Here is a 23,260-nt window from a genome sequence, read left to right as displayed (position 1 = left end):
CAGGCCCAGCCTCCTCTGGTGCTCTCGGCCCCTGGGGTCCAGCAGGGTGCCCCCCGGGTCGGGTGTGGCCCCAAAGACCCTGGTGGAGGGAGGCGGCGCCTCCAGCAGCATGTCTGAGGTTTGGGATCTCCCACCGCTGGCTCTGAGCAGCTGGCACACCTCTCCCACCGCTGGCTCTGAGCAGCTGGCACCGCCAGGGGCAAGGCCGCCCCAGGGCTGACTACTCTGGGGCCTGAGCTGAGCCTGCGCCCTAGGACCCGGCCCCCCCCCCAAACCCCCAACCCCGCCCCCAGCCTCTCCAGAACTATAGCTGCAGATGCCCAGGTCAGGCCGGGGTTCTGCTGCTGGTGGGGAGTGAGCCCCCTCTTGCCTGGCCTGAGAGGGAGGGGCCACGACTCGCGGGGTCACGGGGCACTTCCAAAGCAGCACTAAGGAGAAGCCGGTGGGAGGAGCGGTGGGGGGCTGCAGCCCCAGCGAAGGGGCGGAGGGAGCAGGGAGAGGTGAGGGCGATGCACAGTTGTGGGGGGCGCCCCAGAGCCCAGGGGGCAGAAGACCCCCTGCTTTCCTCGCCTGCTCTTCCCAGCACATGCAAGCAGCGGGTACCGCAGGCCCGCCCGGCCCCGGGGGCCCAGGTGTACTCACTGCCAACAGCGGAGCCCGCAGCGGCACCTGTGGAGAGAAGGGTCTCAGCCTGCGGCCACGGCTGGGCAGCGCCTCGGCCTGCGGCCCGGAGCCCTGGGGGTTCTTCTGGACGGAGAATGGGCACGAGAGGGGAAGGGGACGCCGCCAGGGCAGGCGATGCCCACGAGGCTGCCAGTCGGAGGAAGTGGCAGGGACTAGAGAAGGTCCTGGCAGCAAGGAAGTGGGCTGGGCTCCTGGGAGGAGGAGGGGGAGGGGCCGGCCGTCACCTCTGAAGGCCGCTGCGCCATAAGTCAGCCTTCAAAGGTGTGTGTGTGCATGTGTGTGTGTGTGTCCGTGTACATATGTGTGTGTGTGCATGTGTGCGTGCATGTGTAATGTGGAACTCCTGGGGTTGAAGGGCGGGGAGACCAGGGCCTGGCTGGCTGGCGGCCGGAGTGGGGGCCCTGCCGTACGTACACGCGTTGGGAGAGCCGTGGGGCAGCGGCAGGTAGGAGCCGGCCCGCCAGGACCGCGTGCGGAAGTTCTTGCGGCACTTGCCGCAGTCGGGGCCCGTGGTGTTGTGCTCGCACTCGCACTGCAGGCTGCCCTCGCGCACGGAGCACAGGTTGGCGTGCAGGTTACACTTGCACCTGCAGGGACACAGGACAGTCAGTGAGCTCCCGAGGGGCGGGCCTGGGAGGGCTCCCTGGAAACCATGACCCACACCATCCGCTGCTCGTGACTCTCGGGCCCAGGCCCACGGCCGGCCCCGGCCCCCCCAAGCCCGGACACCGGCCATCGCGGCTCTACTCCCACACGGCGGGAATGAGACGCCCGTGGAAAAGCCGGGCCGGTTCCCTGAGTTCCAATCCACGACCACAGGCACAGGGCGGGGCCAAAGGAGGTTCAGAGAGTTTATGCTTGCTTTATTATTAATTATTGCATTATTTTCCATACCAACAACTGTGAACCTACTTTTGCCCGCACTGTATCCTGTGGGCCTCGGAAAAGCATGAAGGGGGTGGGCAGGCACCCGTTGGCACGGGGGGCCCGTCCTGCTGGGGACCCCAGAGACAACCCTGCGCTCAAGCCGGCAGGCCGACGTATTCGATGCTCTCCTGAGGCCCCTCACCCTGCCCCGCAGCTGCCGACAGGGTGCACGGGCGGATGAAAGGCTCTGACAAGGCCTGCGGGAACGAAGCCTGTCTGACTTTGTCTAACGAGAGTTACTTTGCAAAATGTATTTGGCCTCGGAAGGTTTCAGGTGTGTGTTTTTTCTCTCAGTTCCCATTTAATATCCCACTGAGCCGGCTGGAGAGGCACCAGCTGTGCGGAGCCAGGAATGTCCCGCGCCCTGGCCCGAGGACGAGGTATTTTTAGATGCCAGCGGCACACAGAGAGATTGCCATCTCCACGTTGGGGGGTGCCGGTGACCTTGGCTGGTTAAAATGCGCAGAAGGGCCGCGGAACCCGAGAAGCACATTGTGAGCACGGTGGCGGGAGTCCCAGGGTCAGGCCCACGGGCCCTGCGGCACGAGTGCGAGTGCGGGGGAGCCGCCCAAGGTCACGGGGTTGGTCACTCCTGACCCAGACCCAGGCGTCCCCCTGCCCCCCCCCATGCTGGCCAGCCCCTCCCCCGGCCCCTCTCCCAGAGGGAGTCCAGCTGCCCCACTTCCACCCCCACCCCCAGCGGTGCCTTATGTGGGTTCCACCTGGGTGATGAAGACCGGGGGAGGGGGCGCTGAGACAGACCCTCCCAGGCCTGCCGCCCACAGCCCTGCTCCCCAATCCAGACCTCACAGCCCCAGCTCTGCCCCGTTCAGGCCTGGGGGGTGGTCCGGACTCCCGGCTGTACCTCCATCCCAGACCTTTCCCTCATCCCTGCATCCATGGGGTCCGTTTCCCCAGGAACTGCTTCCTGAATCTGACCCTCGAGAGCCGTCAGTCTCACCAGAAACCGGCACCTGAGCCCTGACCCCGAGACTCAGCGCTTCGGGCTCATCCGTCAGGAGCACCTTTAACCATGAGCAGAGGGGCGTGCGAGGCCGGCCAGCCCAGGGCTGCCACACGCCAGCAGCCTCCGGGACCTGCTGTCCCTCCCCCCCCCCCCATCTCAGAATCCCATGCCTTTCACTCGAGATGGTAACAGTCGGGGTGGGGGGGAGGTGAGAGAGAGGTGGATGCTGAGCCAGCAGCAGGCTTGCCAGGCCCTGCTGCAGACGTGCGGGGTGACCTTGAGCAAGTCCCTTCCCTGGGCCTCAGACCTTCACCTCGGCCACTTGCTTGTTTGTCGTGCCCAGCACGCTGCCTGGCACACAGCGGGCTCTCGGCGTCTACATGACCCGTCTCAGAGTCACTTCTCCTGTCACTATAGTTGCCAGATTCAGCAAATGAGAATATAGGGCCCTGGCCAGGTGGCTCAGTGGGTTAGAGCATCGTCTGGATACATCAAGGTTAGGGGTTCAATCCCCCGTCAGGGCACGTACACGAATCAGCCAATGAATGCATACATACGTGGAACAGCAAGTTGATGTCTCTCTTTCCTTCTCTCTCTTTCAATAAAAAATAAAGATATAGAATGCCTGGCTAAATGTGAATTCCAGGCAAGCGACCGATAAGGTTTTTAGTGTAAGTACATCCCATGAGACACACTTATACTAAAAAATTAGTTCTTTATCTAAAATTCAACATCAGCCCTGACCAGTTTGGCTCAGTGGATAGAGCATCAGCCTGTGGACTCAAGGGTCCCAGGTTCGATTCCGGTCAAGGGCATGTACCTTGGTTGCGGGCACATCCCCAGTGGGGAGTGTGCAGGAGGCAGCTGATCGATGTTTCTCTCTCATCGATGTTTCTAACTCTCTATCCCTCTCCCTTCCTCTCTGTAAAAATCAATAAAAAATCAATCAATAAATAAGATACATCACATGCATCCTGCATGTTACCTGGCAGCCCACTGGCTGAGTGATGGCCTCAGGCCCGACCCCTGACCTCTCGCGAGGCCTGGCATGGGGGGCACCCACTTCCCACAGGGAGCTGGCCCTGCTGCCCACCACCAGACAGATGGCCACAGCCACTGGCCCGGTAAGCAGTTCCTTTCTCTGGAACCGATGAGCCCCTAACGAGCCCCAGGAGACCACAGTTTGGAGGCAGCGCCAGGCTCGCCCCTGCGGGAAGGCAGTCCCAGATGCCCCAAGTTCACGGAAACTCGCTCTGCCTCCGCCCGGGGGCAACTGGCATGAGAACCCCACCCATCCTGTCCGTTTGAGGCCAGTGGGTGGTCGTCAGGACGGCGGGGGCACCAGCAGGTGCCAGGCGGGTGTGTGCCAGGCCTACGGGGGGGGGCAGGCGGTGCCGGGGAGCTGCCGGCAGGAGTGCCATCTGGACACGGGCCTGGCACCACTGCTCCGTGAGAATCGTGAGCCGGGCCCTCCCCCCTCGCGGTGAGGGGCGGGCGTTTGGAGAGCCGCCCGGAGCGGAGGGGGAGGGATGTAGGTCAGCTCGGGCCTGGAGAGATGATGTCATCGCCTCCTCGGGGAACCAAGGAAGCGGGAGTTTGGGGGAGCGGGAGATGGTGCCAGAGCCGGGCAGGGAGAGGGGGCCGGGGCCGACACCCCTCAGAAGGCCACCCCACCACGATTTCAGGGCATTGACAGCAAGCCTCGGACATGGGGTGCACGTGTGGGCCCAGGGAGCACCCCGGACCCTGGGGGCTCGTGGCCATCGCTCAGCTCTGCCCAGTGATTCCAGCTCCTCTGGAGCAGAGGGGGGGCTGCGGGGTTGGGGGAAGAGGCACAGGGGTGACGGAGAACTTGAGCCCTCCAGGCCTGAGACCCCTGACAGTGGGGGGCGGGGGCTGAGCGCAGGTGCGGGGCGTGGGCCTGGGGGCCGCGGGCACCTGGCGCGGCCTGCTTCCCTGGTAATGTGGATAAATGCGGCTGGCGCTCCTCCGGGAATGCAATTAGGCCGGCAATTGAGTTCATTGGCCAAATCAAATTCGGGCGGCTGTGCGAAGTCCTCTTCTATTAAGTGCTTTAACATACATCACCCCTCCGGTCTGTTCCTAATCCCATTACCCACTGCACAGCCCGAGGCTTCCCAGGGAGCAGGACAGGGGCTGATGGAGGGGGCTGGTGGCTCCCGGGGCATGGCCTGGGGGCGACCAGGTTGACGGAAGCAAAACCACTTCTCCCCTGTGGAAGGTCCCCCCTCCTCCCGCTCCGCCCAGGGAAGGGCCAGGCCCAGGTGCTGGCCTGGGTGCTGGCCCAGGTGCTGGCCCAGGTGCTGGCCCGGGTGCTGGCCAGGGAAGCGTGCGCGGCCGCTGGGCGTGGTGCTAGCGAGCCCGCCGGCTTCCCCCTCGCAGCGCCTGCCTGTGTCCCGGGCCCTTTCTTCTCTGGAAGCGTCACTGACGGTGAGTGAGGCTCCTTTGTTCAAGTTCATTTGTTCGTGAATGAGCGAGTGAGAGTCCGCAGGGGCACCGCCTGCCCAGGTTCTGGGCGTGGCCTGGCAGGTGCGAGAGCCCGAGGCAGGCCAGTGCTCTCAGGGCTCAGCCTCTCAGGGCTCAGCCGGGGAGGGGCCGTGTGTGTGAGAGTGTGTGTGTGTGTGTGTGAGTGTGTGTCTGTGTAGCTGGGGCAGTGCTGCTCTCCTTGAAGGGAGGGAGAAGGGAGGGAGGATGGTCCCCGGGCCTGCAGCCTCCGGAGCGCAGGGAGCTGCTGTCTGGGCCAAGCCTTGGAGGGCGAGGAGTTTGCCAGGCGGGGGGGGGGGGGCTGGGCTCCAGGCAGAGGCACAGCCCAGAGGCGGGTCCCTGGGACCCAAAACCAGGGGGCTGGTCCGAGAGGCCTCAGAGGTGGGGGCGGCTGGCGTCCACGTGGGGAAAGCCGGCGTAGCCTTGACTCTGAGGCCATGGGAAGCCGCTGAAGGCCCGTGCGGTACAGTGACATGACTGGGTTTGTGTTGGGAGAAAAGTCCTCCGTGCAGAAGGTGCAAGGTGGGGGGGCGCTGGCCGTGTCCCAGCACACTCCTGATGCCCGTGCGCCTCCCGCGGTGGGGTGGGGTGGGTGGTGATGGGGTCCATGTTAGAACCTGCTCGGCTGAGAGATGGGTGAGAGGGACAGAAGGAGCCAGAGGCGGGCGTTCCCCGCGGGTCTCGGGCCCCAGGCCCTGAATGGGCAGCTCCAGCGGGGAGTAGCTGGCATGGGCTCCTGCGGAGGCTCAGCTCACCTGTGGGTGCAGCGTGGCCTAGTGTGTGCCGTGGGTGCGTGGGGTGGGCACTGTGTGGCCTGCAGGGGGCGCATCGGAGGCAGCACCTGTGGGTCTGAAACGGGCTCCCTCTGTGGAGGGGAGAAAGGGTCGGACGAGAGCAAGGCCTGAGGGGTCGTCTGGGTTGGGCCTGCCTCCTGCCCTGTCCGTCCTGCCCCGATGATAGCGAATGAGGTCCTGCAGGTCCCCGAGCTCGAGGCGGGGCCCGGAGCCTGTCCCAGGCCCAGCAGCCGGAGGCCCAGCCCGATCCTCCTGCTCACCCGGGGGCGCTGGGCTGGGCGCCTCCACGCCTTGGTCCGCGTGGGCAGCGACCCGCTGCCGAAGCCGCGCTGGCTCCATCTAACCGCCAAGTGAGCTTCTGTCTCCTGCTCACCCGCTGGCTGACGGAGGGGCGGCAGGGGGGAGAGCAGGGACTCGATTGGCTGGAGAGGCTCCCCCGAGGGTGAGGCACCCCGGAATGGGGTTGTGCTCCGGGGACTCGGGGCTGACTTCTCAGGATCACAGGAGCCCGGGCCTCGAGCTCACCTGCGAGTCCCCGCTGAGGTCGGCCCACGCGCAGGTGGGGAGACCGAGGCTGGGACCCACGGGCCTTGCTCAGGGCCGTGAACTGGCAAATGAAAGAATCGGAATTCAGACGCAGCTTCTCTTTGACAACAACGCCTGGGGCTGCCCACGCGTTACCAAGAGGCCTCGGAGCCGGGGCTGGCGAGGGGTCCCTGGAAGTGTGAGAAGCGGGGATTCCGACCTCAGTGTTAACTCGGGCAGCTGCGTGGGGTCTGTGCTCACATGTCGGGTGAGGCGGGGGCTGTGTACACACGTGTACACACACACACACACACACACACAGGCCCCAGCCTGCGGTTCCTGTTCTCGGCCAGAGTCCTGTCATCTCCAGTTACTGGGGGATCGATAGGAACAGGACGCTTAGGGAGGAGGATGAGAAGGCTGGGTAGGGGGAGGGTCAGGGGAGAAGAGAGCAGGCTGTGTCCTCGGCCCAGGGACTCGGGTGAGCAGCCCGGCCCCCGCAGAATCTGGGGGAGCCGAGGGCTCAGACAACCCAGGGTCATGGGCCAGCACCTGGGACCTGGCAGGTCTCCTCTCTCCAAGCACTTAGCCTCCTCCTGGGTGGAAGGGGGTGAGGATGCAACACCTGGCACCCGCACCCACGCATCCTAACGCGGTATTCCCTGTTCCCTTAATCGGCGCTGGTTATTGTTGTACAGGGCCTCTCCCCCTCACTCCCCGCACCGTCTCCCCAAACACCACCCTGCCCGCTTGCATGCCTCCAGGACGGGGAGCTCACTCCCTTCTCCCTGGCTGGCAAAGGCCCAGCTGGAGTGGCTCCCTGGACCCTCCAAGTGTTTCCTGGGCAGGAGAAGTTGCCCCTGGCAGGGCCTGGTGGTTAGGGCCGGGCAGCCAACGCCCCTCCCTCCGTCCCAGCCCGGAGTTGGCAGACCTGCTGAGGCTGTTTGCGCGTGCCTGCTTCTCTGCCTGGTGAAATTCCCGAGGAGCCCAGAACAGGTTCAGCCTGAGCCCCACGACCCGAGAGCCCCGGGGTCCCCAGGTGCCTGCTCACCCCATCCTGCGCGCTGGGCCTGCCTGGCTTCCCGGCCCAGGGGTCTCTCCCACCAGGAATTTGAAAAGGAAACGTAGAGACAGTCACAGCCCTTTGCCGACCATCTAATCAGACCTAATTAATCGATAAGCCCCGTGGCCGCCCGGAGTGCTTGCTGCATCTGTGAATTGACAGCAGTCCTTTCGCCATTCCTTGCACCGGTGCTCGTCGCCCGTGCAGGCTGGGTGCCCAAGGGAGCTGGGAGCTGCTGGGCAGACCGGCCACCTTGCCAGGAAGACGCGGGCTCCAGGCGGCCCTGGCCCTCACGTCACAGATGGGAAACTGAGGCCCAGAGAGGGGCACAGCGGGGCTGGAACCCAGCGCACAGCCCAGTCCCCGGGCGCCGGCGGGCGCTCTTCACCTGGATGGGGCTGAAGACCTGAGGCCCTTTCCTGCCCTCTGCCCTCCGCCGTCCTGGGTACGCTCTGCCCCACGTGCCCACCTCGGAGTCCCTCCCAGGAGACAGCCTCCCCGCAGGAGCGTAGGGCACTGCGGGCCCTGACTGCCTCATCCAGCCGGGCGCTGCCGCCGGCCCGGCCTCAGGGCCCGCCTGAGCCACCTCATGAAGGGCAGGTGCCCCTTGATCAGACTCCTGAAGGTGAGGGTCCCGCCCAGCCCAGTGGCTCAGGGGTTGAGCATCAACCTGTGAACCAGGTCAGGGTTCGATTCCCGGTCAGGGCACATGCCTGGGTTGCGGGCTCGATCCCAGTGTGGAGTGTGCAGGAGGCAGCCGATCCATGATTCTCATCATGGATATTTCTCTCTCTCTCTCTCTCCCTCCCCCTTCCTCTCTGAAATCAATAAAAACATTAAAAACAAAAAGATGAGGATCCCCCCCCCCCCCGTAGCAGCCCAAAGCGAGTCAGAGAAGGGGCCGAAGCCCCCAGAAGGTGTGGGTTTCTGGTTCCCGCCTCGGAGCTGCTAAGCCTGGCGGGACGGCGGGCGGAGGGAGGGTCTTGAGCCAACACCCACTGCACCCCAAGGGCAGGCAGAGGCCACCGAACTGACCAGAGTCCCGACCCCGGGCACACATTCCAACAACGGACGCAGGAGCTCGATCCCTAACCCCCGGCGGCCACAGCAGTGGCCACAGATCAGGTTTCCAGAATATTCCTGACGCAAAGTATCTGCCCCCGTGAGGGAGGGTGAGAGTCCAGGTGGGAGCCGCAGGCCCTGCGTGGGCACCTGCCTCCCGCTCACCCGCTGGCCGCCCCGCCTCGGCCCACCTGGAACCCACACGCAGAGTCCGCGTGCAATGAAACGCAGGCAGCTGACAACCGAGGCCCAGCAGCCGCACCCCCGAGGCCTTCCTGAGCCTCCACAGCCACTCGCCCAGGTCCGCTCAGGAGGCCGAGGGCCGCGCACGGCACCGTGTGCACTTTACAAAGATGGGGTTAACCTGCTCCCCCCGCGCAGACTGCCTGCCCATCAGCAGCACTGCCCACGGGCGTCTGCAGAGCCGCGTGGGCGAGGCCGGGCGTGCTGTCCCCGCACCCGCTCCCGCCACATCACCCGGCACCCTGGCCTCAACCGGGCTTCCCGCGCCGCCCCAGCTCTCCGGCCGTTGCTTTGACTTCCGTTTATTTTATCCAACAAACACAACTTAACAAGCTGAGCAGGACGTTTCCTCAGCTTTAACTCGTGTAACTCTCACCCCGATCCGAGGAGAGAAGCGTGATCGTGGTCCCCGTTCTGCGGGTGGGGAAACTGAGGCACGGAGAGGTCCTTGCCCTCATAGCCGGGGGCAGCAGGCTGGGGTCCAACCCAGGCTGCCGGCGAGCCACCAGGGTCCATGCTCCTACCCTGGGTTCCCAGGCTGGGTGCGCCCTGAACGCAGGGGCTCAGGGGAGCAAGGCGGCCGCACACCCGGGTTCAGATGCAGCAGGTGGGGCCCGGGGGGCGCGTCTCTAGCAAGTTTCCCAGTGATTCTGCCCCTGCGGCCTGGGAGCTGCATTCGCTGAGAGAAGCCTGGCACTGCCCCTGCTGCCCCTGCACCCCCTCCCCCTGGCAGTGCCCCCGCTGCCCCTTCACCCCTCCCCCTGGCACTGCCCCTGCACCCCTCCCCCTGGCACTGCCCCTGCACCCTCCTCCTGGCACTGCCCCCACTGCCCCTGCACCCTTCCCCCTGGCACTGCCCCCACTGCCCCTGCACCCTCCCCCTGGCACTGCTCCTGCTGCCCCTGCACCCCTCTTCCTGGCACTGCCCCTGCTGCCCCTGCACCCCTCTTCCTGGCACTGCCCCTGCTGCCCCTGCACCCCTCCCCCTGGCACTGCCCCTGCTGCCCCTCCCCCTGGCACTGCCCCTGCACCCTCCCCCTGGCACTGCTCCTGCTGCCCCTGCACCCCTCTCCCTGGCACTGCCCCTGCTGCCCCTGCACCCCTCCCCCTGGCACTGCACCCCTCCCCCTGGCACTGCACCCACTGCCCTTGGCACTGCATGCCTGCCCCTCTGTTCCCAGTGGCGGGCCTCCCAGCCTCTCTCCTGAGTGCAGAGCGGGGCTGGGGGTGAAGGCCTGGCCCCTGCAGGCCAGCACGTTACCTGATCCACTAAGCACATCGCCCCGGGTCTAACAGGTCCGGGGACAGAGGCTGCCCTTACCTCCCACGAAGGTCTCTCACCTCCCCGCAAAGTGCCCTCTAGACACATCCTTCTGGGAGCTGGGAGCAGCCAGTGGCCGGGCTGGGCCGTCCACACGCTACTTTTCAAGGAAAAGCCTGGCCCCGCACTGGCTCTGGGGGAACCTCCGAGCCCCCGGAACGCCCGGAGCGGGTGCTGCTTCCCCTGCGGCCGGGCCACGCCAGGCGGTCTGTGCGAATCGTGTGATACGTGGTGGGGGCTTTGGGCCTCTGGTCGGGGCACTGGCGGCCACGGCCAAGCAGGGCAGTCAGCGTGCCCACGGGATCCAGCCCAACGGAAACCCCGAGCCGGGCTCGGGCGGGCTCCCCGGGGCACAGTCCGCACGTGTCCTCGCACATCAGCGCTGGGGGCCGCAGGCTGTGTGCACGGGGAGGACGCCGGCCCGCGGGTGACCCTGGAGCAGCCCTCTGCCCGAGCTCCGCGGCGGCTTTTCCTCGCCGCAAACGAACTGTGACTGTCACAGCTCTGCTAGGCTCTGGGGGTCCTTCTAACAAATCCTGGCGTCTGAAGGTGGTCTTGGGGACCCCCAGACACAAGCGCCCTGTCATTGAATCATCCTTGGACAGTAACGGAGCACCCCGCCCCCCGCCCCCCCAAGCACTGGGCTTCAGCCCAAGCCCGGCCGGCACTGCCAGCTCCTCTCAGCCTCTCCAGACTCCCAGGTCCGTGGGCAGCGGCCGCCTGGGCTCAACGGAGGGCGCTTATCTCCCACCACCCACCACCCTCCATGGAGAGAGCCAGGGCGGGACCATCCCGGCACCAGGCGGCACCCCGGGGACCCGGCCACGCCCTGGGTACCAGGGAGCATCCCGGCGCCCTCCCGCGGGTCTCACCTGCCGACGACCTCGACGTTGGAGATGGCGTAGAAGTACTTGTAGAGGTTCTCGCGCTGCACGTAGGTGCCGCCCAGCGCCGGGCGCAGCAGCCGCATGCGCAGGTCGGTGAGGGTGAAGAAATCCTTGAGGCCCTTGGCGCTCTCCAGCCGAGCGTAGAGGTTGTCCATGTTGCGCAGGTCGGGGCCGGCGAAGATGGCGAAGCGGTCCCGCACCTCGAAGCGCACCTGCTTCTCCTTCTGGGCGCCGGCCCAGCGCGAGTACTCCTCGGTGCACAGCACGCGGTGCGCGCCCGAGGCCGCCAGGTCGCGGGCCCGGCGGGCGGGCATGCCGAAGGCCTCCATGCAGTCCTCCGCGTAGAACTGCCAGGGCTGCCAGGAGCGCCCGTTGTCCAGGGACTTCTCCAGGACCATGACGGTGGGCCGGCCGTACTCGAAGGTCACCACCACGTCGTCCGTCAGCTCCACGCTCTTGTTCCAGGACAGCGTGATGTTGGCCTCCAGCGGGCTGGGGTAGCGGCTCCACGTGACGCTCTGCCAGTACGTGGCCAGCCCCTCGTCCTCCCGGTCAAACATGAGCCGCGGCGGGTGGGCCAGGTCCGGGTTGGAGGCGTCACACTCGTTGCTGCACAGGTAGGGGTTCTCCTGCGGGGAGAGGGGGGGCACGGGTGGGCGCGGCTGCCTGCAGGGCCTGGGGCACCTCTGCCCAGCCCGGCCCCCGCCGCCCGCCCAGGCATCTGCCAGAGGTCACGGGGCCCGTGTCCTGACCCGCGTCCAGGCACCAGGCAGCAGCTCCTGGGCAGGTCCTTCGCACCCGTCTCCCCAGAGCGCGTAGAGGCCCGTAACATCCTAGCAGCCCCGGGAGCGCGCTCGCTTGACTCTCAGTGGAGACCAGCCGAGAGGGGGGGGTGTGGTCACCTGCTCCGAGGCCCCCCATGGCTCCCACTGCCCGGAGGATGGAGGTCTAACTCGTTAGTACCCTGACCCGACGCCTGGAGCCCCGTCCCGGACCTGCTGGCTCCACCCACCGAGCTGCCCGGCCTGTAAGCCCACTGTCTGCGCCTCTGAGCCTCTGCAGCCGTGTTCCCTCCCCTGGACCAGCCCTTCCCTCCCCGTCTGCCTCTTTAAACGGTTCCTGCACGGAGGTGTCTTCCTGACCCTTACACTGACCATCGTGGCTGCAGCAGGAGCAGGGGTGGGGGAGGCCACTCACCACAAACGTTGGTTGAACTCAGTGCCAGGCCCATGATCTCACATTCAAATTCAACTCCCTTCCCTCCGATTTGCATCCCACCTCCCACCTCCAGCCTGGCCTCAGGAGGGGGCGGCCCTGCCCAGGCCCCGCCGGGAGAGCGGGAGCCACATCCGCCTGTTGGCGCAGAGCGTAGCGGTCACGCCTGTCCCTGGCACAGCCCGTGTGTCCGACTCATGTGGAACCTGGGCAGCTGGGGGTGCTGAGTGTTTGGGGTTCCCCTCAAGGGCGTGCATCTTTGTGGCAAGTCAGTTCTAGGTCCTTGGCACATGCCGGGCAGGCCCAGTGGGGGGCGCTGGTGAGCAAGGCAGGGCACAGCCCCTCTGGCTTACAGTCCTCCCTCCCACCTGGGGGGTGGGGGGGCGGCGCTGGCAGCCTGCTCCCCGCCCAGCGGGGCTCCCCTCCATGGCAGCTCAGATCCATCCCCGCATCTGGCCGGCCTTGAGCACACGCGGAGCCCGAAATGTCGCCAGCACAGGCTGCCCAGGGGCGGCGGGGCAAGCCGGTGGGGCACGGGCGAGTTGGAGGGCAGTGAGCGACTGGACGACCTGTCACGGTGGGTCCAGGACATCGGGCATTTGTCATGCCCACACCCGGGGGACCCTGTTGTGAATGCGGACTTCCGTTATAGGCACGCACTGTTGGTTCATCAGGGTAACAAACGCACCCGCTCACGCCAGGTGTGCGGGCGCCGCGGGCGGGAAGCGGCATCCCAGGAGCCCTCAGCTCTCCGCCGTCACCTAGACAGCTCTGAGCGCCAGAGCCTATCCATTAAAATCCAAGCCTGTCACCGAGGCCCGCACAGCGCCCGGACCCCTCGCGGCTTTTTTGATGAATATTTCAGGTCTTCGTTTGCGCGGTGACAAACGGCTTGGATCTGAGATAAAGCTGCTCACTCTAAAGCGAGCCATCCAGCCCGGGCGGGGGGCGGGGCGCCATCTCCCAGGGGCTGAGCGCTACCCCCACCACAGCCTCAGGACCTCACCTGGGACCCGGTCGAGGGGAGGGCGGGTCCCGGGCTGGGCTCCTGGGGCGGGGCGGGGGGGCTGGCCGGCCTGGGTTCACCGAGGCAGCTCCCACAAAGCGCGCTGACCAACATAGCTCTGTCCTTGGTCCCCCCCCGGGCTGCGCTGTCCACCCCCCGGGCCAGCCCTGGGATTCACGGGACCCACAGACCTCGGTGCTGAAGGGATTCACTCCTGAGTCCAACCCCTCAGTGAGCACAGGGGAACCTGAGGCCCCGGGCAGGGGGGCTGGCCCCGGCCTCCTGTGCGCGGGCTGTTTTCTGAGGATATGCTGGCTCCTGTCCTGGACAATCTCAGGGTGTCCCGACACGCTGGGGACCTCACATGAGACGCTGGGGACCTCCCCTGGAGCGGGAGCTCCCTCGGGCTCCAGCTGCGGGCCCTGAGGCGTCACCCTGAATGGGAGGGGGGAGCGAGAGGCCCCAGAGGGATGCTCCGTGGCCTGCAGAGACAAGGCTTCCGCTGGGCCAGGGGAGGCAGGCCTGCTGTAGGGACAGCCCCCTCCCCGGGCGCATGGCCAGCCCACCGCGGGCTGAGCCCAGAGGCAGACCGGGCTCCGCTGTGCCGTTCAGGGCGGAGACAGAGAGCAGCTGCCCAGAGTTCATGCCCGGACATCGGGGGCCAAGGACACAGTTTGCAACCAAGGCAGCATCCCCCCTCCCCTCCCCGCAGCCAGCAACTGTCTTCCTCCCTCGGCCCCAGGCCATCTTCTTCCACTGCCCTGGCACCTCGTTAGGGGCTCGTGGCCCCTCACATCCACATGCCCAGCTCCTCCGTGGGGCCGTGTTTGGAGACGGGCCTTGAAGGAGGGGCGCAGTCATAGGGCGGGGGTTAGGGTGGCCCAGTCGGGCTGGGTCCTCATAAGAGGGGAGCTGTGGACAGGGACACAGAGGAGAGGCCACGCGAGGGGCGGAGGGAGCTCCGTCAGCCTCAAGCCGAGAAGGGAGGCCTCAGGAGAAACCAACCCTCGGTCTTCCGGGGTCAAACCAACCTTGACCTTGGGCTTGAGCCCCAGAGCCTGAGAAAGTGAATCTGCTGTTCGAGCCCCCAGGCCCCAGCAAGCAAAGACACACCTGTCCCAGGTGAGCCAGAGGTCAGGGCGGGAGGAAGGGCTGGGTCTGAGTTCCCGATAATTTCCCTGGAAGCTCTCTGGGCCCCTCCCGAGCACACCACACCGTCACCAGAGCCGTCCGTCTGTCCGGCGCCTTTCCTTGTCCACCTGGGAAGCTCTTGTCAACGGAGCACGGGAGGGGCGCCTCCTCCCTGGCGGCTTTGTCCCCTCTCACCTCTGAGCTTGTGCTCCCAGGGCCACTCTCCCTCCTCCCGGCTCTCAGGAGATTCCCCCAGGAAGCCCTCCTTGCTGACGCACTCTCTAAAGCCAGCTCCCTCCTCCTCCATCGTGAGGGTGTGAGGGTGCTCACCTGGGCCGGGGGAGTGGCCTGGACCTCAGCTACTGCCATTATAGTTATTACCAGAGGCCCAATGCACGAAATTAGTCCCTCAGCCCGGCCTGCGCCCTCTCGCAATCCGGGACCCCTCACTCCTAACCGCCTGCCTGCTCGCCCCTTACCGCTTGGCTCGCGGCTCCTTAGCGCTGCCGCAGAGGTGGGAGAGGCTCCCGCCACCTCTACGGCGCTCGCCAGCCGTGAGCCGGGCTTCTGGCTGAGTGGTGCTCCCGCTGTGGGAGTGCACCGACTACCAGGGGACAGCTCCAGCGTTGAGTGTCTGCCCCCTGGTGGTCAGTGCGCATCATAGTGAACAGTTGTTCCGGTCATTCTGCCGTAACAGTCGCTGGGCTTTTATTATATAGGTTGTTGTTATATGACTTAGTTGTTAATATAATTAGATTCATATTCATAAACCTCATATTGAATGTTGATATGATTCTTGTCAGCCAGCTCTGGGAGTCCCCACACCTCCTCTATTTACCTTGGTCCTTCTCTGTCCCCTGCCTTCCCTCCCCTCACCCAGCCCAGCCTCCCGGTGGTCCCCCCGGGTGGACATGGGGTCCCTCTCAGACCCCAGCCTCCCAGGCCTGTCTGTCACCAAGAAGACTGACACAGCCGGTCCTGGCAGAGGACAGGGGCTCGACCCGGCCGCCGGCCTCGCTGCCCTAACCCGCGGGGTCTGCTGGCCCCCCGCCCGGTCCCAGCCCGGGAAGCAGATGGTCAGAAACTAATGAATCAGCCCGTCCCCGCCCGCGCCGGCTGCGGAGCGGCTTCGCCAGCAGCGAGCACAACAAATAAATCCCAAGCCTCGCAGCGCCTCTCTCCCTCCTGCTGTATTTTCTCCTTCCTCCACCCTCAGCTCTGAGATCTCGGGATTCCACTTAACCATTGAGGCGCGGAGCGTGGCGCCGGCTGAAGGGCTGGCAGCACTGAGCCAGAGGACGCCGGGGGGCAGCCGGGGTTGGACACGGGGCTACCCCCAACCGCCTCCAGCTGACGGCTGCTGACAGCGCCGCGAGGGGCCAGGCTGGAGGCCAGCGTCTCCACTTCCCTGTGAGGCCGGATTTCATAAGGAAGCAACCAGTCCAAAGAAGTGGCCCAACACGGGGAGAAGGTTCCGGAAGCTCGAGGCACACCTCTCGCCTTTCAGAAGGGCCCCGGAGCCGACCTTTGATACCAAAGCAGCGACTGTTTCTTTAGACCGTTCACGATCCTATAAAAACATATGTCCTGCCCCCATGGAGAGCCCCGGAACCTTCTCCAGGAAAACGTAACGCCACGCGTTCCGGGCCGCGCAGGGGGCCCCTGCGCCCGCCTCCCAGTCGGAGCCGGTTTGGATCGAAAGCCCTGGGCTCGTTCTCAGCACCGGCCCCGGAAGCTGTGTGGCGCTGGGAACGTTGCTCAGCCTCTCTGAGTCTCACTTGCTCGGCCAATACCTCGCGAGACAATGTGTCTGACGTGCCTGGAAAACCCCCGGTTGGGAGCGATGGTTATTGAACAGCAGCTTCGCACTTGGGCTGCTGGCTGGGGAGGACACAATGACGATGGCATCACTGAGTGGCAACCATGTGCCAGGGCCGCCGCGCCCCTCAGGTCCCTCCTGCCTCCTCCCGGCAGCCCCGGGCGCCCACGGGGAGCCCTTCCCTGGGGGGAGGCTGGGCAACACAGAAATAAGGGAAACCGAGCCCCTCCCATCTGCGCTCACCCTCTCGGGTCAGCCAGGAGAGCACCCAGCGGGCGGGCGAGGGGCCGTGCAGGGCCTGGGGGTAGGGGCCGCCTGGACAGGAACCCCGAGACGGGGCTGGGAACAAGTCCCCCACGTGGACAAGAAGCAGGAGACGCCTGGCGTGGGCTTTAACGGCTTTGGCTTCTATGGTATTTCCTGCTCGAAGGCTGCAGCTGGGGGCGGCCAGGCCGTAAACAGCAGACAAGCGGCGGGCAAAGTAGGTAATTGAGTCGGAAAGCCACCGTCAGCGGGGACAGGACGCCCAGGAGGCCTGGCCGTTTGGCCCTCCATCCTCCTCCCGGAGGAGCCGGGGAGGGGTCACCGGTCCTGTGCCGTCTGGGGAAGAGGAGTAACCCCCGTGCCACGCTCCTGAGGCGCCCGCCGCCCAGGGAACCCTTTGCAGCCCCTCTGCTGGGGCTGGGGGCTTCCTGGGGGGGCGCGTCCTGGGAGGGCACCGAGGGCAGGGACGGGCATGGCCATCGCCCAGATGGGGGCACGGAGGGGGAGGGCTGGGCGCCCCAGCTCCCTCGTACTGAGCGGGCACAGCAGGAGCAAAGCGGGGCGGGGGGCGGGGTGGGGGGGACGCCCTCCCTCGCCAGGCAGGATGCTTCGGAGTTTGGGAAACTCTTGGGGCCTGGGGGGCCTGCAGACCAGGGAACGCCTGACCCACGGCCCCTGCAGTTAGGGTGTGGGAAGCTCCCTAACCCCAGGTGTGACCCTGGGCTGCGCCTTGCCCACTCCGTGCCTCAGTTTCCCCATTCATGAAATATGGAGCTCCCACAGGGACAGCCCAAAGTCTAAGTGCCTCAATCCCCAGGCCACTCGGTAGAAGGGAGCCAGACACATCCCCCAGCCCACCCCCAGCGCGGAGCGGCCGGGGCCAGGGAATTCTCCCCACAAACAATTTCCTACTTATGGGTAAGAAAAGTTGAGTGGGAATAAATTATTAACCGAGCGGAAACGGAGATTCTTTGGGAGGGGATGCTAATCCGAGATGCCCTGCCCGCTCTGTCTCCACCTCCCCCCCCCTTCCCCTTCTCTCTCTTTCTCTCCCCCCTCCCTCTCCCCCCCGCCCCCCAGTTTCATTGATTACTCCTCGCTGCCTCTAACTCCCTCTCCTGCCCAGCCCAGGGGCTTCTCTTCCGTTTGAGCAGAAGCCACAGCCGCAAGGTCACCCCTCTCGCTCATGAATCAGCGGAAACTGACCCGCCCGCCGGGCATTTGGGGAGGGGGGGAGCGTCTCTGACGGTTTGGGATTCTGTTGCTCTTTGGAGCCCTGTCTTCCCAGCCCCGCCATCACTCAGGCGGCGAAGGGCCAGGCGTCTTCCCGGGACTCCTTCAACCTACGGGAGAGCCTCCAGCAGCCGCACTCGGCCCCGGCCCACCCCAGACCCCAACCCCGGCCCCGGCCCAGCCCCTGGGCATCTCCTGGGCAAAGGCCCACTCAGACCCAGAGTCTCAGGTGGCCTCGCCGACCACCTGACCTGGCTGTAATGGAAGGAAATGAAATCTCCACTCTGCTCCAGGTCTCCACATTGTAGGGGAGCACAGGGACCTCCTTCCAGAGCCTTCTGTCTGAGACTGGACCCGCCGGAGCTGCCAGGCCACCCCTGTCCCACCGTGCGCAGCTGTTCGCACGGAGTGGGTATAGAGCGAGGGCCTCGACCATGGGATCTGGGGGGAGGGTTTGCTGAGCGCCCGCTCAGCGCCCTCCGAGCTCACCCCACTGAGTCCCACTGCTCCGCTGGCCCCGAGAGGGTGGGTACCTGCCTGGCACCACCAGGGGGGACTGCACAGTGACTCGGGGGAGCTGGGGGCAGCCCCAACTCTGGCTTCCCCAACAGCCAGCCAGCAAGCCTTTCCCACAACCTTCAACCTTGTGGGGAGGGAGAGGGCAGAGCTGTCCAGGGGAGGGCTGGCTGGGGAGCAAGGTCGCGGGCAAGGGCGCGATGCCAACACTGCCTGCCCTGGCTCCTCCCCCGCGGCCGAGCAGCGGAGGGGCGGCTGGGGTCCTGCCAGGGCTCTAGTCTGGAGAGAGAAGTCACTCTCTCCAGGAACCTACGTTTATTCTTAAAAAAGGAAGAAAAGGGATGCATTCTGTTTTGCCCTGGGCGTATGTGGACTCTTCCCACAGCCAGGCTTCTAGGGATGGTTGGGTGGGAAATTCATTCCTGGCAGGTCCCTGCGCCCCTCTCCCCCCGGGGGCTCCACACCCCAGCCCCTCACCTGGTGCCAGGTCACGTCACTAACCAGATGCGTGAGGCATCTCCCTCTCCATTTGCATTCCCCCAACCCCCCCCCCCCCGCCCCCCAACTCATCACCACAAAAATCAGGCCAAACCGAACTGCTCGCTCCTCCGAAAGTTTGGTAACAGAGTCTGGTTCACCCTCCACACATTTTCTTTGCTGAGCTCCCTTCTTTTAGGCGTTGGCCTGTTCTCTCTGGGTGAGCTGTAAACGTTCCTAACTGATTAGAAAAAGGAGAGCCCTCCCCTCCTCCTCCCCAGCCAGGAGCCCCCAGCTCCTCCCCCAGGGCCAGAGGGCAGCCCAGCGCTCCTCCTGGCACCTCCCGCCTCACCGCCTCACCCAGTTCACCCAGGAGCCAGCCTGTCTCTGCTCCCCTTCCTGCCCACCCTGCCCCACCTCCACCCCTCGAGGCTCCCCACCCAAACAAATATATAGTTTTGAAAATAAATAAAAGTAGCCCGGCCGGCGTGCCTCAGTGGTTGTGCGTCGCCCTATGAACCAGGAGGTCACGGTTCGATTCCTGGTCAGGGCACATGCCCGGGTTGTGGCTAGATCCCCAGTGTGGGGCGTGCAGGAGGCAGCATGATTCTCTCCCCTCATTGATGCTTCTATCTCTCTCTCCCTCTCCCTTCCTCTCTGAAATCAATAAAAATATATTGTTTTTTTTAAAAAGTAATAAGGAGAGAGGGAACAATGAGGAACGAAGGAAGGAGGAGGGAAAGAAAGAGAGAAAGTGGGGCGGGGTGGGGGCAGGGCGCAGAGGGGGAAGGAAGCTGGTCCAAGCGCATTATTGATTCAGGACCGAGAAACTGCTTAGAGAGGGGAAAGGCGGCCTGCTCTTTAAAAGCTTGTGTGAAGCGTCCGCGAGGCACAGGCAGCTTCCCAAGGAGGCCTGCTCTGCTGACATAAATATTTTATCAGGGAGGAAAGACGCCGCTCACTCGCAGGGTTTAAATGCTGGGGTGGAGGTGGGGCGGGCGGGGGCAGGGCAGAGGGCCCCCCTCCACCCCCACCCCGGGCTCTGGCCGGAGCACTCAGGGCGGCTGCCTGTCCCCAGGCCCCTGGGCCTGTGCAGACAACCCCCCCCTCCCCGTTTCCCGGGAGGCGCCCTTGGCTTTCTCCCTGAACAGCAGAACAATGGGGTCTCCCGGGTCCTGAAGGAGGCCCAGGACTGACACCCTGGAAGGGGAGGATCCAAGAGGGAGGGAGGCCGAAGCATGACTCCCTTTGCCCTTTGCCTCTGTCCACCCCTGCCCGCCACCACCAGGCACACCTCAGTGACCCGGCACTTGGACCCGCATGGGCGCGCTGACCATTCGGCTGGGACCACCAGAGAAGACATTCATGCTGGGCCTGCGAATGGCAGGGATGATGAACCTGGAGGGGAACTGGCGGGATGTTCCCGAGGTCTCCCTGGGGGAGGTGAACTCTCAGCAGGCAAGCTCAGGAGGCCAGGAGGGCAGGAGTGGACAGGTGGAGAGGACTGGCCACGCTGTGAGGAGGCTTCCCTACGTCAAGGGACCACACAAAGGGTCAGACCAGACACGCAATAAGCTACGGGGGGAGGGTCGGGGCACAGGAGACCAGGCAGGGAGAGGCCTGGGGCAGCGCAGACTTGACCTTTAGCCGCTGCAGGAAGGCCCCGCCCTGGGCCAGCCAGCCTCCTTCCAGGAAGAGGTTAGGAATCTGGGGACAAAGGGAGCCCCACGGCCCCCAGGTCTTCGGATTTAAGAGCAACAACATGCTCGAGGGGCTGGGAGGGACCGGTGCTTCCCAGGAAGAGTGCACGCCGGCTCTCAGACCTGGCTGCGCCTGGACATGCCAAAGCCCAGCCCACCGGGACCATGCAGCGGCCTTGGGGGCAGCCCACTGAGCGCCCTCCCGTGGGATGGGTGGGCCAAGCCCAGACCTGCACAGCCCAGCCCTGCCTCCTCCCACCCGGGAGTCCCAGCTGCCTTCTGGGGTTGGGGTCTTCAAGGGTCCCGAAAGGAGACGGCCACACAATCAACCCCCTTTCCTACGAAGGAAACACCCCTTACAGAGTTCTCACGAGAGACGCACCTGGGGGCGCCCGGGCCAACCGCACGCACCCCAGGGACAGCTGACTACGGCTCCCTGGGGACTCCAGGTGCAGCAGGGTCCTCCGCCTCGAGGACCTGCGATGGGGCAGTTCTCCATCTTGGCTGGCACCTGCCCCCCAGCCCGTCCTACCCCTCCTGGTTCCCAGCCTGTCCTCTAGGCTGAGTGGCAGCTACATCCCGGGGGGGCCCCACGTGGGAGGGGCCTGCCGGTGCCAGGCAGACAGCCCAGTGCCAGGCAGACGCCGCCCCTCCCCCTGCTCGCTCAGTTCTATCTTTAGGTCCATTATTGTCCACTGTTGGGTGTGTTCCCCCCTCCCCCACTCCTTCCCCAGAAAAGCAGATCAGGTTCCCCCAGGCACAGCGGCCTTCCCTGCAGCTGGTACGTGGGAGCAAACACGGGGCCAGATGGATGTGAAAGAAGTGGCCCAGCAGACTCTGCCGTGTCCCCGAGGGCAGAGGGGGTGGTGAAGCCGGCGGCACCCCTTCCCGCCCTCTCTCCTGCTGCATGTCATGCTGGGGAGGACAGTGTGCTCACCCAGCACAACGGCCACTCGTATGTGCATGTGCATGCACACACACACACACACACATGCACACACACGCACACACACAACAGCCTGTCTATTGGGCGTTTTCTGAGACTCTGTGTCACATGCAGCCTGGTTAGGAGGTGGCTGGGCCTGGGCAGCCTGGCACGTCGGTGCCAGCTCCTCTGCTTAGAAGCTGTGTGCCTTTGGGCAAGTGGCTTAACCTCTCTGAACCTCAGGTTCCTCACATTCAAATGGGTATAAGTATGGGATCTACCACACGTGTCAACACCTGTGAGGGTTCAGTGAGCTGGTTAGGTCCAGGGCTCGGTGTACAGTAGGCACTCAATATGTAAGGCAGTGCTGGTCTGAGGAGGACTAGGAAGACGTGGCATCAAGAAAATCCTGACTGCCCTGGCCGGTGTGGCTCAGTGGATAGAGTGTTGGTCCTTGGACTGAAGGGTCTCAGGTTCGGTTCCCGTCAAGGGCATGTACCACAGTTGCAGGCTCTATCCCTGGCCCCATGAGGGCACCTGCAGGAAGTCACCCAATCGATGTGTCTCTCTCACATCGACGTTTCTTTCCCTCCCTCCCCACTCTCTCTAAAAATCAATGGAAAAATATCCTCGGGTGAGGGTTAACCAAAACAAAACAGTGATTTTCCTGAGCTCAAAGGCTCGGGAGGGTCCGGAGGGGCCCACAGGTGAGCTTGGGAGCCCTACAAGTGTGTGCAACTCTGCGCTGCACACACATGTATATGTGTGTTTATGTGCGCATGTACATGTGTGCATGCATATACATGTCCATGTGCAGGCGTGCTGTGTGTGTCTACGTGTGTGAGTGCTCATCGTCCTAGGAAAAGCACGCGGATCCTCTCAAAAGGGCTGTGACCCCCAAAGGTGGAGCCCTGCTCGGGGTGTCGCTGCAGACGTGGGCTTGCTCTCCTGCCTTTGTCCGGTTCTCTGGGTGTCCCACCCTCTCCATCTCCCAGAGCCTGAAAGCCCCAAGGCCGGGGCCGCCGGGAATGCTGGGGGCTGGAAGGGTGACTACTCAGACCCCTCAGGTCACAGCCAGAAATCTATCTCCCAAAGGGAGGGCGAGACACCGCGGCCACCAGCTCCTGGCAGCCCATCCAGTGGGGAGCATGGTCCCCAGAGCCGGCCCCAGCCCATGCCAGCCCCGGAGCTGTGGGCAAGGGTTTGGTTGGTACCAGGGTGGGGACAGGGACAGGGACAGGGACAGGGACAGCAGGCCCTTTGCACAGCTGCTTCTCCTGTTGCTGCCACTGCCTTGGGCTGTCTCTTGATTCTCCAGAGGGAGGGGCCAATCCTGGAACCCACAGTCCCGGGAGAGGGCACCGCCACTTCCTGTGGTGGGGGGAGCGGGCTCCCCGCGCCCCGTCTCTCACTGGCCTCCTGTTCACCTTCACCCAACACCAGCCGCTGGTCATGTTTCATTTCCTTTCATTTCCCTGGTCGATGCTTGGAGTCAAGTGGACAAATGACTCGGGCAGCAGGAGGGAGCTGGAATGAGGGGCTGCGGGGTCCCATGGGCCCCACGCACCGGGACAAACGGGGGGAAGGGCTGGTGGGGCCCAGGCCTTGGGACCAGTCCCTTTCCGAGGAGGGGGAGCGCTGGGAGCCCGGGCTGAGATCTGGACGGACTCACAAACATGGACCCGTTTAATTCCTTTCCACAGAGACCCTGAGAGGAGGTGCCCGCTCTGTCGTTGCACCCTGAGGCTCTGGGTCCCCTCTACCAGCTAAGGGACTTGTGGGCTATAGAACGGGGGGGGGGGGGGCAGGGGTCAAGGCCCTGGGAGTGTCGCTGCTGTGCAAACCTGGGAGACTCTCCCCTCTGAGCGCCCGCCCCATCCTGTCACCTGTCTGGGTGCTGTGGAGGGACACGCTGCACAGAAGTGCGTCCCAGATGCCGGCCCTGCGCGATGGGCATGTTGAGACGCACCAGACCCCGCAATGCGCAGGGTGTACC

General features: G+C 64.9%; 1 protein-coding gene across 4 annotated transcripts in view; it reads right to left on the bottom strand.

Moving 5' to 3' along the window:
* The window catches only part of NTNG2 (netrin G2), a 48,002-nt gene that overhangs the window by 9,025 nt on the left and 15,717 nt on the right, over nt 1–23,260 (bottom strand). For all 4 annotated transcript variants that reach the window (XM_059658374.1, XM_059658371.1, XM_059658373.1 and 1 more), the window contains 3 exons: nt 10,964–11,607; nt 1,099–1,271; nt 643–669 (listed from right to left, as the gene is read on the bottom strand). In XM_059658374.1, the coding sequence (XP_059514357.1) occupies nt 643–669; nt 1,099–1,271; nt 10,964–11,607 (844 nt within the window). The remainder of the gene's footprint in view (nt 1–642; nt 670–1,098; nt 1,272–10,963; nt 11,608–23,260) is intronic.

The sequence above is a fragment of the Myotis daubentonii genome, chromosome 11, assembly GCF_963259705.1.
Source record: "Myotis daubentonii chromosome 11, mMyoDau2.1, whole genome shotgun sequence".
Lineage (NCBI taxonomy): Eukaryota > Metazoa > Chordata > Mammalia > Chiroptera > Vespertilionidae > Myotis > Myotis daubentonii.
The sequence above is the reverse complement of the archived record's forward strand: the minus strand, read 5'-3'. Positions and strand labels throughout refer to the sequence as shown.